Source organism: Lycium barbarum, chromosome 2 (genome assembly GCF_019175385.1).
Source record: "Lycium barbarum isolate Lr01 chromosome 2, ASM1917538v2, whole genome shotgun sequence".
NCBI classification, from domain to species: Eukaryota; Viridiplantae; Streptophyta; class Magnoliopsida; order Solanales; family Solanaceae; genus Lycium; species Lycium barbarum.
The window spans coordinates 143291536-143306118 of record NC_083338.1 but is presented as its reverse complement, the minus strand read 5'-3'; the positions used below and the strand labels follow the sequence as shown (position 1 = coordinate 143306118).

The window sequence follows — 14583 nt, the reverse complement described above, 5'->3', positions numbered from 1 at the left end:
CTAAAATATTTTACCATTCGATATATGTGGTTGATATTCAATAGTAGTTATGATGCATCACTTATTTGCTCCCTCATTGTCAAAAAAGATAGGCGGAGATCTTTTCTATATTATATCATGCATTTATGTAGAAAGACAGAAGAAAATAAAATAATCGAAAGAATATGGATTATTGTTATAATATTTGAGTACAGCTTGGCTATTTTGTTAAAAAGTATGATCAAGTAAATAAACATGTTTCAGCATTTACAGTTTAATTTTTAGATGAAACAATTCATACAACTCTCTATAAGAATGGCAAGCGTATACATGCATGTGTAAAATTACATGCTTGATTTTTTAAAAATAAACTATGAGGAATTTTTGATCTCCAAGAACGGAGGAAATTATGGGTAAAAAAATTTCCACTCTAGATATTTACATCAAACTATATCGTTTATCAAGTGATTTCATGAGGTAAATATATGTATCTATTAACCATAGTTAAGGACGAGAAATCTATCGGTTACGGATAATTTTTTTAACCAGAAATTAAAGGATGAATAGGCACTGCGTACTTGGAAGACCACTTGCTGGTTGCAGTACTAATGGTTTAATACATACATATCTCAAACATGTACAGTAAGTACAATACAATAAATCAACAATTTATCACTTCTCAAGTCTGAAGCTTTAATTCAATTTTTTCTTCTATAAATTTGAAAGAGACACAATGGATTAACATAAAAGACTTAGAGAAGGAGATGTTATCAAGCTTTATAAATTTTGGGTTGCATATACATTGTGCTTGGGAGTTGGGACAAATACTCATTAAAAAAGTACTGGAAGGTGCCCATAAATGTTTTGGACTTGTATACCGTATCTTGAATAACATATAGTCCAAAAAATACTTTTATGTACCCCCATGAAATTTGAAGACATATTGATGAAATGTTGGTAAGTTGATGATGCGTTAATAAAATTGAGGGTTTAAGTTTGATTGTCGTTAAAAGTAGGGTCCCATGTATAATAAATCTTTAAAACGTACTAGCACTCATTCAAAGAGAATAGTATACTATTAAATCCACTTTTTAAATTAAATTCTTATCTATTCAACAATTTATACAAAAAATATTGATTTCTCGAAGAAAAATACAATTCCACCAGTGATATGTAATTAATCAACAATTTGAAATACGGAAAAGAAGGTCTTCAAGCTTCACGCTTTTGCGTGTTTAATATATTTTGAGATCTGCGAGAAAGGTTATTATCCTTTTCAATTTCTATATTAATCATGAGGAGACCATCTAAATCAATAATGCGCAAAGCCTTCTTTTCTATGATTAACTTCATCACAAACAATCGAATAATACATTGATCGCCATCGTAATTTATGTTTACTATCAGAAAAAATTAAAAGTATATAAATTTTGAAAAATGAAATTCAAGGTGGCTGTTAGTGCCTGTTTTTACATCTTAAACATTATTTTGTATGGTTTTGTTTTTACAAAGTCGAGTACTCCTAAGGTCCTAACTTTGTTTCAATCTTTTCAAGACAAGTCAAATGTAATAGAAATTAAAGAATTTCAAAAGAAAAAGGTCGCAAACGTCATTCCTCCATCACTTTTTTCCGATTTTAAAATTCTATATTTTATTTGGCAGTTCTCCCTGACCACAAATAATCAAAGATTATTTAAATAATTGCAGTGCCTTACGAATACTGTTTTTTAGGTCGACCAAGTAATTAAGAAATTAGAAAAAATAAAGAACGTAAGATCGAGTCACGTGCACCTCGCGTGGCATTTGGATTCTCCGTGTTGCGTAACTGAAGCGCGTGAAACAAAAAAGATGATAGTGAAGTACGGACGCGCGTGAGTAGGCAAAGGGTGCGACTTTTGGTAGGCTATAAAACCTTTAGGTAGGCGTAGGACAGCTCTACCGAGAAGACAACTCGAGCTATTCAAAAGCAGGACAAAACTCCAAAAAGGGAATTCCAAATTAAATTCAACATCAAAATTATGTGTAGAAATTAAGGGGTGCTTTTTTTTTTTTTTTTTATTCAAACCCATTAATAGACATTTGTGGTCTTTCGATTCTCTCACTTGAACATTTTAATTAAATTTGGTTTTATTTAGACACCAAAAATAGGGTACGATTGTGCCATTTAGATATTTTTCGCTGACTTAATAACTTGCGTGATTTCCATACTAAACTGGCCCGTGCAGAGCCCAAAAAACATTTTTTTTAATTCTTTTTGTTTCCTTCTTCTTATTTTTTTTTCTCTTTCTTCTCCATTTAACAAACCTTCCCCCATTGCTATCTTATTCACCGGAAAAAATCAAGACTGCCGCCACACTTTCTCTCCCTAAGCGTTTACAGTACAAGAAAGGTGATTTTTCTTTGAATAAATCTATATATAATATAAAGCTAGGTATAGATAAGGTGATGTGGCACCTCTCTATGACCTTCATTCATATTTATCTTTTTTCTTCTTTTTTTTTATTTTTTTTTATTTTTTTTTATTTTTCTCCTTCAATTTAATTGACACAAAATGGAGTAATAAAGAAAAAAAATGTTTCATCCGTTTAATTTGCCTAATAAAGCCCAAGTAGCCTAATAAAGGATGATATCCATTTTCTTAAACAGAGCCCACATAGTTATAGCACTTAATACCATTTGTAGTTATCTTTTTCTCTTCTTTATTTGTTTTTTTTCTTCTTTATTTGCTTTAAATTTTGAACCCAAAAGACACTACTTAAATTTTCTTAATTACCACTTTCCTCCTTTATCTTCTTTCTTGGATTTATATTTCACAAATCTATGGTTTCTTTCATCCAAATTCTGCTCCATCCTAAAATGTAACTATTTCTTGCAGTGTGGTAGAATCTGGAGCATCTATTTTGATATTTTTCTTGTATATTTTATGGTTAAATTTGTTAGAATGATGTGTTTGTAGTTTTATTTTCTTCTTAATTTATTCTTTGTATGTTCTCTATAATACCTCTTTAGTTTAATTTTTTAATGACTTGTGATTGTTGTTACTAACAAATAACAACGAAATGCATAGGGTGGTTAAGTTTATATTCAAGTGAAACTTTCCACCATCCTGAACATTTATAGAATTAAAAAAAACTCATGCGGCGTACTCCTTTGTTGGGCTAAACTTTATCTTAATTTTTCATGTTGGCCATCTTCTTTCAGAATTGAAAGTGCTGAAATATATTTTGCTAGCTGAAATATATTTTGCTAGAAGCTTCTCAAATTTTGTTACATTTAAACTTTTTTATTGACAGTCTGATAAAAAAAGTTCATTTCATGCATGGAATCTTATTGTTTAGACAGGTACAGGTGCATGCCTCGTGTTGAAGTTTGAACTGAATGTATACTCATGAATTTTGACAACAAAAAGAGGGGGAATATGTTGCATTTCAGCCAGTTTCCAAAAAAATAAAACTCTTTCAAATGTTGAGAGAGTGAGTGAATGGCTGGTTTTCTCAAGTTTCAAAATTTATAATTGATTTTTTAAAAGGAAGAAATTTAAACATTGAAAAAGATGGTGTTTGTTATTTTTAAGTTTGTAGAATCAGTAAGAAATATACAGAGCTTGAAAATTGATGAATGTAAACTATATAGGGGAGGAAGAATAAGGTAATTTAGAGCCCGTTTGGATTGGCTTATAAGTTACTTGTAAGCTGTTTTCAGCTTTTTTGAGTGTTTGACTGGCTAGCTTAAAGTCATTTTGTGCTTAAAATAAGCTCAAAAAAAAATAATTGGCCCATTTGACTTAGCTTTCTCAAAAGCAGCTTATAAACTGTTTTCAGCTTATAAGCCAAAAAAAATAAGTTAGACTACCCCAACTTATTTTTTTTAGCTTATAAGCTGTTTGCAGCTTATAGGCATAAGCCCATCCAAACAGGCTCTTAAATTGTTTTATATGCATGATGAAGAATTATTTATGTTTTATTTAAAGATTTATTTATTTCTTCTTTTTTCATTTACTTTAGAAATTGAAATTGTGTACTTATGTGATTTATTTTAAAGTGTAAATTGTAAGAATATAAAGTATGTTCTTTCACTCATAAAAGAGTAATGACATATGAATTCTAAACCTTTTTATGGAATCCAATGGTACTTATGGGATTTATATAGAAATGGCTAGGTGGGTGATATATATAAAATTGTATTTATTTATTTTACATTCTTTTTTATGTAAGGAGGAACTATTGGAAAATATTTAAAAACCTTGACTTAGATATGCATATATTAAATATATATTGCACATTATTATTTATATAGAAAAAGATACAAATTTACTTTAAACATCAGCATCCATAGAGTTTAACTGATTAAGAAATACCTATCAACTATACAAATATAGTCCATTTATAAAAGTCGAGCCATCTGACTTATATATGCATATATTAAATACTACATATTAGACAAACACATTATTATTTATATAAAAATGATACAAATTTACTTCAAACGTCAACATTTTAAGACACCAAAGAGTTAATTGATTAAGAAAATACATACCAACTATACAAATATAGTCAATTTATAAAAGTCGGGTCGTATGTATACTTTCATGAATAACTTCTAAAATATAATATTGCTCGAAGTATGAAAATGGTCATCATATCATTGAAAGTGCTTTATATTACTGATTTCATCAATTTACACAAATAATATATATATATACACACTTATTATTGTTTTTCATGATCGCGCGAAGCGCAGACAAATTCACTAGTCTATTTAATAAACAAAAGAAAAATAAAACTTCTAAAAAGATTAAAAAAATAAAAAAAAAAACCTTGTCATTAATGGTATCTTTGGAAAGCTTTAAGGTTTAAAATGGGTTAATTGATTTGATGAAAATTAAAAAATTAATGTTGGGTTGTCTTTGGGTCTTTGTGGGAAATCTTTAGCTAGTTATAACAAATTTGAAAGAGTTTCTCTTGAAAATTTGGGTTAAAATCTTGGTTGTAACAAGAACAACATGAAGAACAACTATTCATTTCAGAATTTTCAATGTGTCCTTTTTTTCTTTTTCTTTTTGTTAATAATAATGTATCTTTTTCTGATTTGGTGGAAAACAATTTATTTTTTAGAGTATTACATTTAATTTGTTATTAAATATTTTAAAATATTTTTTTTAATTAAAAAAGACACATATCCTCATTGTATTCATCATTTGCCACGTCAGCAGCGAGTGTATTGCACACACTTTACAAATTTGGCTGATTGAGCGAAAAATGTCTAAATTGCACAGTCGGACCCTACCTCCGGTGTCTAAATGAAACATGGTATAGTTGAGGTGTCCAAGTGAAAGAATCGAACGATCACAGGTATCTATCGATGAGTTTGACTTTTTTTTTTTTTTGATAGCCGATTAAGAAGTGAATTATTCATACGAAAATTAATATTATAATTAGTATTTATATTTGATACTTTAGTTTCTACGTATAAAATTCAGCAATTCAAATACGTTGCTTGGTTACCGGTTACAATCTCGTTTAACTAATACTACCTCTATCACAATATATATTATACACTTTCTTTTTTAGTATGTTCTCAAAAGAATGAAACAATGCTATATTTAGAAATAATTGAACTTCAAACTTTCCCTTAATGAAATGATTTACAGCCAGACATATACTTATGGCTTGTTTTAGATCATAAATTTAAAAAACTTAATTCTTTCTTAAACTTTATGCCTGGTCAAACTATCTCACATAAATTGTGATGAATAAAGTACATGTATAAGTTATGCAGAAATCTAGGTATAAGTTTTGTCACACACGAGCAACTCTTCATCAAGGATCTTTCATACTGTGTAACCAACAATGGCGGAGCCAGGATTTTCAGTAAGGAGGTTCAAAGGGGCGCGTGCGGGCGTGTGGGAGAGCGCGCGATGGCCCCGCTTCGCGGACAGATCGCGCAATTCTGAGTTTTTAGCTGCAGAATGTTGCGCGATGCACCCGCATCGCGGCACCATCGCGAAACAGGTCGATTTCGGGTCAAAAGTCGGGATTACGCGTTTTTTTGTTATATTTGGGGTTTGGGGTTTATTTCCCCAACACCCCTTTCACGAAAATTCTCTCTAAACTCATAGAGAACAAGTCCCAAACCTCAAGATCTTCCAAGGTAAGCTTTTATCATGATTCTAAGTTGAATTTAAATCCCTAATCTCTTTCTAACTTGAGTAAACTCTTCTAATCCATAGAGTTAGGATTGGAACATTTTTGTTGGATGTGGAAACCCTAGAACCCGAATTTAAGAGGATTGGACTTCAAAAAGGTAATGTTTCTACTCTCTAATCATTTATAGTTGTGAATTGATGAGTTCTTTGGAGAGTAGTAAATGGGTTTGATGAAGAGAATTATATGAACTATGCTAGAGTTGTTGGATTGTTGACTTGGGATTGTTGTATTCATATGGGTGATGAAGAATGATGTTAATTACATCTAACTGAGATTGTAGAATTAGCTAGAAGTAATAGAATGGGGATTTGGTGAAGAAAACACCATTAATGAGGGTTGTGGAGCTTCATGCCCACCAAGTGTTTGATAAAATGCTTAGATGAACAAAGCATGGATATTGTTGCTAATATAGAATCCCTATGGCCTGTATTGCTATAGATTAAAGTTGAAGGGATTGGAGGACATTGTGATACGCTCAAAAGCAGAAAGTTAAGGTATGTAGAACTTCCATCCACATGTGGGAATCTCTACGTTCTTCCCCATGATCCGTTTCGTAAAATCTATAAAGTTCAAATCCTAGGGCATTAAACTCAACATATTGGTAGCCCGTAATTATGTATGTATGTACATGAATTTTGTATCTATGTTCGTTATTGTATTCCTAATCTTCCATTACGGATATTAGGAATCCTAGCTTAATCCATGAATCATGAATTCTTTCTCATGTGTTCTCATTATGTTCATATGAAACTGTATGATTTTATTTTGCAAGTTACAAGCATGTTTTCAAGTCAATTACAAATATATGATTATGAACTATTGTATTACTCATAAATCAAGAACATGTTTACAAGCTATTTCATGAAACCATGTTTATAAGTTATTTCGTGAAATCATGATTACAAGACAAGTACAAGTTAATTCACGAAAGTCATGGGCTTCTTAGCCAACTATATTATGTTCATGTTTTGGGAGTTGCACGAATTACCGAGAAGGCTCAGATAGCCTGAAACTATGTAGCCACCATAGGACAAGGATCGCTCCGCCCAGTTAGGACGATACCTTAATTTTACACTGAATGGATCCATCAGGTACGTTACCACCTTATACCCTGGCAAAGTATAGGGGCTCTGGTGGTCCGGCGAGGTACCAGACTCCACGTACCCACGTGGTGATATCACATGTCGGTTTATGAAATGCTCTCCGTACTTATCATGTTTTTACTTATGTTATATATATATATATGTACTCATGCTCATGATCATGTCCAGGTTTTCAGTTTCAATTCTTATCATGTTATTCCATGTCCCATGTTGTTTCTTTCGGTTGCTTTACATACCAGTACATTCAATGTGCTGACGTCCCCTTTTATTGCCCGGGGGCCTGCATTTCACGATGCAGGTACGGATTTACAGGACGACGCTTCTGATCATTAGGATTTGCACGTGCCAGCTTATTAATGAGCCCCATCTCATTCGGGGTTTAGACATTGTATTTCCTTATTTAGTTTTGCATCTAAAGGTATGCTGGGGGCCTTGTCCCAGTAAGTATGTTTTCCAGTCAGGCTCATGATAGAGGTTTCATAGACTAGACAAGTCAGTTATGTCATGTCAGACATTTGGAGTCGTATAGCCATTTTGGCTCACTCGTGTTTAAACAAGTATTCTATTAAGTATTATGACTTATCATGTTTTATAAAGGCTCATCATGCATTCACATTATATTCCGCTTATGTTATGTATCATGATGATTCAGCAAGCCATGTGGTTCGCTCGGTCACATGCAGTCAGGCACCGAGTGCCGTGTTACGTCTAGGCCATGGTTCGGGGCGTGACACAAACCTTCTATAGAAACTTGCCAACCCATGGAAACTTCTCACATCGGTTGCATTTTTAGGAGTTGGCCAAGTTCTAATAGACTCCACCTTTTCTTCGTCAACCTCCACACCATTTGCACTCACCACAAAACCCAAGAACACCACTTTATCAACACAAAAAGCACATTTCTTGACGTTAGCAAACAACCTCTCACGCAACAAGACATTAAATACTTGCCTCAAATGGCCTACATGCTCCTCGATTGATTTGCTATACACACGGATATCATCAAAATAAACAACCACAAACTTGTTGATAAAGTGTTTCAAGACATGGTTCATCAACCGCAAAAATGTGCTAGATGCATTGGTTAGTCCGAATGGCATGACAATCCACTCATAGAGTCCAAAATTGGTTTTGAAGGCCGTTTTCCACTCATCACTGGGGCTCATTCGAATTTGGTGATAGCTGATGACTTAAGGCAAGCAATTAATTGGAATGACAAAGCTATTCACACCTTGGAGGATCAAATGAAATTATTGGTTCAGACTCATAATGCTCAACAACTTGAGGGTGTTGAAAGTAGACAAGAAAGTGGCCAAAGCATGAATGTCTCCAAGGGTGGATTTTTATAAGCTTTGAATGACCCTCAACTTGAAGAAAGCCTTGACAAAGTGGAAATTGTGAGCCAAGATTGACTTATGACTCAAGCTCAACAACTTCGAGCCTATAGAGATCATCGTGAAGGCATTTCAAGGATGATGGAAGAATTTTTAAAAATCCATATTGAGCAAAGTCAAGAGTTGAAGGAACTTGAAATTGCTATCCGTGACTTGAAAGCCGAATTGAATGCAAAAGTTGAGGTATGCAATATTCAACATCAAATAGTCATGGATAGTAGTTTTAAGTTAGTTTCCAATGAAAAAGTGGTCAACATTGATTTTCAAGAGCTAATGATGAACTGCCAACCGACCAATCCAAAAATAATGCAAGATGCCAAGATTGAAGAAATGATACTAGAGTTGCATAAAAAAGTCCATGAAATGGTTTTTGAAGACTCTAGTTCATTTTTGGGTGAGGATGTCAAAAATGAAGTGAATTTGAAATTGAAGCGCATTGGACCACATTCCAACCATTTTTCAACATTGTGCTTGGTTGATGATATGGAAGTTGAACTAACCGAGCCTATGGAGAATTTTGGAGATAAAGAAGAAAGCGTATTCATTTTGAAGTTTGCTATGCCAAGAAGACAAAATGGCATGCCTCACTTACGGGCCAAGAAGTGCAAAATGCGACACCTGAGAGTTGGCCTCCTTGTTTTTCTACCACTGCCCCATGAGCGTCATCATAATCTTGATTCAAAGTTGGGGCGCAAATTCATATCTTCCAAATGGAAGGAAAAGTGGTAAAGGTAACTGTCGTGCCGCGACGTTAAATCAAGCGCTTGGTGGGAGGTAACCCATCGTTTTAAAAAATTTAAATCATTCTTGAATTTTTATTTTTTAGAATAAGTTAGTTTATGGTTTTTGACTAATCCGCAAAGTTTCAGAATTTTTGGAGTTGTTTTAAGTATATCGGATTTCTGGACAGCCCCCAAACTAGTAAAAGCTGCTAAATTTTTTTTTCCAGCTGTCATAACCTGCGAATCGCAGGTCAGACCTGCGAGTCGCAGGTCAGACCTGCGAGTCGCAGGTCATGAGAGAGAACAAAAAAAAATCAGGTGACATCACCTGCGACTCGCAGGTCATACCTGCGAATCGCAGGTCGGGTCGCAGGTCGTGACGGAGAATAAAAAAAATAAAAAATTATTTCTATTTTTATGTTTTGTTTTGATTATGTGCAACGAGGACGCTGCAATGTTTACAGTTGGGGGTGGCACGTGGTAGCACATTATATTGTGAAACTTGCTCAAAATTTTTGAAATTTTGTTCTTTTGACATGTTGTGGATTAGTCACTTTTATTATTTTATTTTCTTTGAGGAAAAATGTGAAAACTCTTGGCTTGTTTAGTACTAATAAAGTTAGTCTCTTGCATGTGAAATTGAAATGTGAATACCCCTCCAAATTGTTTTGTGAAAGTTAAAAAGCAAGGTGCATAGGAAAAAATGATCTTTATGACAACTTTTTGGCTCATTTGGTGATTCTTTACATACTAGTTGTGTTTACTGTGGATTATGAGATATTGCACTAGTTGTTCTTGCTTAGGAAGTGAAACTGATCCATCTTAACTAGTTCATATGCCATGTGTGGTGAGTGTTTGTTGAATAATTCTTGTGTTTACTTTTATCATCTAGAACTTGCTCGGTTAGTCGTTCAATGCTTATTTTGATTATGTTGGTTGGAGAGATGACCTTAGGCTATCTTTGTGATTTTTGAAAAAGCTAAAAGTGGTTGCCTCAAGTCCTTAACCGCTAAGTCCTGTTTTTTCACTTTTTCAAGGATGGTCTCCAACATGAGCATTATCCTCTCATTTTGAGTATTTGAAGCTTCTTCCACTTCCATATCCCTATTATCATCAAAATCAAAACTAGAATAGTCATAGTAGGGGTTCGGGGAAGGGAAGGACAAATAAGCACAATTATCCCAATGACCATTTTGACCACCACACCTATCACAAATACTCCACTCATAGGTTTGGGATTGTGCGCACAATCCGCCCCCGGGAGAATTCAAACAATTTTGCCATGAGTGTGGTCCTCCACAATAAAGACAAGGGTCATCAAAGTATGAACAACTACCATCCGACCAATTTTCATTATATGATGCCATATTTTTATTTTTTTGTTTAATTTATTTTAGCAAAAGCAAAAACTGGACAGTTTTGCAAAAACTGGACAGTTTTGCAGAGGCAAAAACTGGACAGTTTTGCAGAGGCAAAAACTGGACAGTTTTGCAGAAACAAAAACTGATCAGTTTTTTTTTTTTTTTTTTAAACATAAAATAAAGCAAAGAAAGTTTGGACCAAAGCAAGTTAGCTTAAATCCCAAACTAAACCAAATACGCCAAATTGTTCCCCGGCAACGGCGTCATTTTTTATAACGTCCAAATCCACTCCTTAAAGAGAAAGTGTACACGGTCGTATGCAATATAATTTACCCAACTATGAGTCGGGGTCGATCCCACAGAGAACAATATGCTAGGCGATTAAGAAAGTAAGGAACTTTCACCAACTAAGCTAAAGCCAAACGATAGATAATATTTTGAGTTTTTGGAGAAAATTATAACTAATGCAGAAATGTAAACTAACCTAGAAAGCGAGTAAAATGATCAATGGCCACAAGTTTGGATACAAAGGAAATTACACTCAAGTAACGATCCAATGTATTTCACGATTTTACAACTAAGAATTGGTTTATGTTAATAGATAATGATTTCTAAAATCTCATTGAAAGTCATCCAACCAAATCAATGAATTTCACTCTAAGCTTTTCCAAGCCTTAGAGTGTGATATTAGGCACAATCAATTTAACCTCAAGTAACTATCCTCTTCCGAGCTCAAGTTATTAGATGGATTTAATGACCCAAATTCTTGTTAACTAATCTTTCCCAACCTAGATTTCCTCTTCCGAGCTCAATTAAAGTAAATGGGTGAGTCCTAGGGTTATCTAATCCCTTTGGAAACATTCAAGAACAAGATTAATTAAAGAAACAATAACCCACTTCATTAGGAATAAAAATCATTCAACACATAAGCATAACAAGAGTTTCTAACCAAACATTAATCAAGAATATTTTCATAAACAAGATTCAAGTCATGGAATAGAAAGCTACACACTTAGATATACAATACAAAACAAGTAATTGAAGAAAGGATTAAGAAATATCTCATTGAAGTGCTTCCAATCTTCTTCTCCAATGGTGTAGAAAAACCCTAGCCTCCAAGCTTGTAAGAAAAATGGCCAAAGATGAAAATGTTTTTGCCCTAAGCCTCTCTTTTATAGCTCCTCCAATTTCCCAAGTCAAAATATGACAAAATAAACCCCAAAGTTTCAGTTTTGCAAATCTGTCCCGTTTTTGCAAAACTGTACAGTTTTGCAAAAATGTCCAGTTTGGCCTCTTTTTGACTTTGTTTTCACTTTGTTTCTTCCAATCACTTCTAAATCACATAAAACTGGATAGAGCAACAATATCTCATAAATCAGCCGAGGTGCAGCATCTGCGACACAGGATGCGAGTCGCAGGTTCCATATGCGAGTCGCATGTGGTGTCGCATGTGTTGCATCATTGTCTTATTTTATTTGGCCATTCTCTGTCAACAAATGTTTCACCACCTACGACTCGCATGCAGTACTTGCGATTCGCAGATGGTGCTCTGGTTCATTTCAGCTATCTTGGCTTGTTTTGCTCTATTTTGTTCCATTTTTGTCCATTTTGCTCTGTTATGCTCTTCGGGCATCTTATCCTACAAAACAACATAAAAACACAAAAAGTAACAACAAAAGTACTTAAAGAGTCACAAAAACTTAAGGAATTAGCATCGAATATCGCGTAATTTCACGACTCATCAATAGCCACTTCTAAGATCAATCTTCGAAAATACACTTGAGCCGCAAAGCTTATCCAACATATCATCAAGCCTCGGAATGGGATGGAGATACTTTACCGTGATTTTATTGAAGGCTCTACAATCAATGCACATCCTCCAAGTGCCATCTTTCTTTGGAACAAGAATCACCGGAACGCCACACGGGCTAAGACTCTCCTTCACTAGCCCCTTTTTAAGAAGCTCATCCACTTGCCTTTGCAATTCTTTTGTTTCTTCCGGATTGCTCCTATAACCCGGTTTGTTGGGAATTTGGGAACCCGGTACAAAGTCGATTTGGTGCTCAATACCTCTCAAAGAAGGTAAGCCATCGGGCATTTCCTCCGGAAACAAGGCTTCATATTCCTGCAAAAGAGAAGACATACTACTAGGCAAAGTGCTAGTAGCTTGGTTAGCATTTAGGAGAAGATCTTTGTTGACAAGACACACCATGAAGTGTCTCTCGTCAACCCCTTTTAAGCAATTACTTGGTTTGGCCAACAAACATTTCTTGGAACCATCTTGAGATGTCCCCTCTCCACTCATGACCAACAAAGTCTCTTTCTCACCCTTCTCCTTTTCTTCCATTTGATACTTCTCCCGAAGCTCCCTCATCACTCTATAATCCTCACTCACTTGGTAAGGGGTTAGTGGGTTAAGAATGTACTTCTTCTCCTTGACCACAAATGAGTACTTGTTAGTTCTCCCACTATGTTGGGCATCAACATCAAATTGCCAAGGTCTTCCAAGTAATAGATGACAAGCTTGCATGGGTACCACATCACACAAAATCTCATCTTGGTACTTGCCAATGTTAAATTTGATAATGGCTTGCTTGTTGACCCTCATTTCGCCACATTCATTAAACCACTGGAGTTTGTAGGGATTAGTGTGCATGCAGGTGGGGAATTTCATACTTTCAACTAAAAATTGGCTAACGGCATCCGTACAACTTCCACCGTCAATGATTAAGGGGAACACCTTATCCACAAGTTTGCAACGTGCATGAAACAAGTTCTCCCTTTGGTCTCTCTCTTCCCTAGCTAAAGCCCTCATGGCTCTTCTAGCCATAATAGCATGATTCAAGGCTTCCTCATACCTTATCTCAACTTCTTCATCGGAATCACTCACTTCTTTCTCCCTCCTTTTCAAGACCATCCCCGCCCTCATGTTCATCATCGGTTCGATGCCCATCCCTCACTATTGTGATAGTTCTCCGGTTGGGACACTCACTCGCAATGTGCCATCTCCCTTGGCACTTAAAGCATTGGATGGTAGAAGGTCAGTTATAGTTAGGGTTAGAATTGTTACCTCCTTTAGCCTTGTCATCACCTTTGGCTTTGTAATCGAATTTGACTTGAGGTGCTTGAGTGTTGCTCTTGGGCTTATCCCAAGTGGAAGTTTTCCACTTCTCGTTGCCTTTGTTCCAAGTTGACGACGATTTGCTTTTGTCTTTGTACGACCTCTCTTCTTTTAGATCCGCCTCAACCTTGGATGCATCATGAAATGCCTCTTCAAGACTATTATAGGTTTTGAGCCTTATCGATTTAGAGATGTCTCGATTCAAGTTGGCTACAAACCTTATAATAGTGTACTCTTCATGCTCTTCTATCTTGGACTTCATCCTCAAATCCTCAAACTCATAAAAGTATGCTTCCACACTTTTCAACCCTTGTTTCAACATGTACAACCTTTTGAGTGCATCTTGGTGGTGTGTAGGTGGAAGCCACCTTGTCTCCATGAGCTCAATCAAATCGTTCCTAGTTGGGAGATCATAGATGTGTTGTTGAGCTCTTTGTAACTTCTTGGATTCCCACCAAGTAGAGTGTACCCCTCAAATTGAGTGAGGGCATACTTTGCCTTTAAGGCCTCGGACACATTGTTCGTGAAGAAGATGCGCTCACTTTGTAATTTCCATTCAAGGAACTCTTCCGGATTGCTACCCCCTTGGAACGTAGGAAGGTTCACCTTAATGGTGTTCAAATTCCGCTCATTATCTTGCCATATTCCTTGGTCTTCATAGCCTTGGGCCCTCCCTAGGTCTACATGACCTTGGAAT

The 14583-nt window shown here is 35.1% G+C and overlaps 1 protein-coding gene across 1 annotated transcript; it reads right to left on the bottom strand.

Moving 5' to 3' along the window:
- Positions 1–12506: 12506 nt before the first annotated feature.
- On the bottom strand, positions 12507–13718 carry LOC132629067 (uncharacterized). Its single transcript, XM_060344807.1, has one exon. It carries the CDS (start codon positions 13716–13718, stop codon positions 12507–12509), a length of 1212 nt encoding a protein of 403 aa, XP_060200790.1.
- Between the last annotated feature and the right edge of the window lie 865 nt (positions 13719–14583).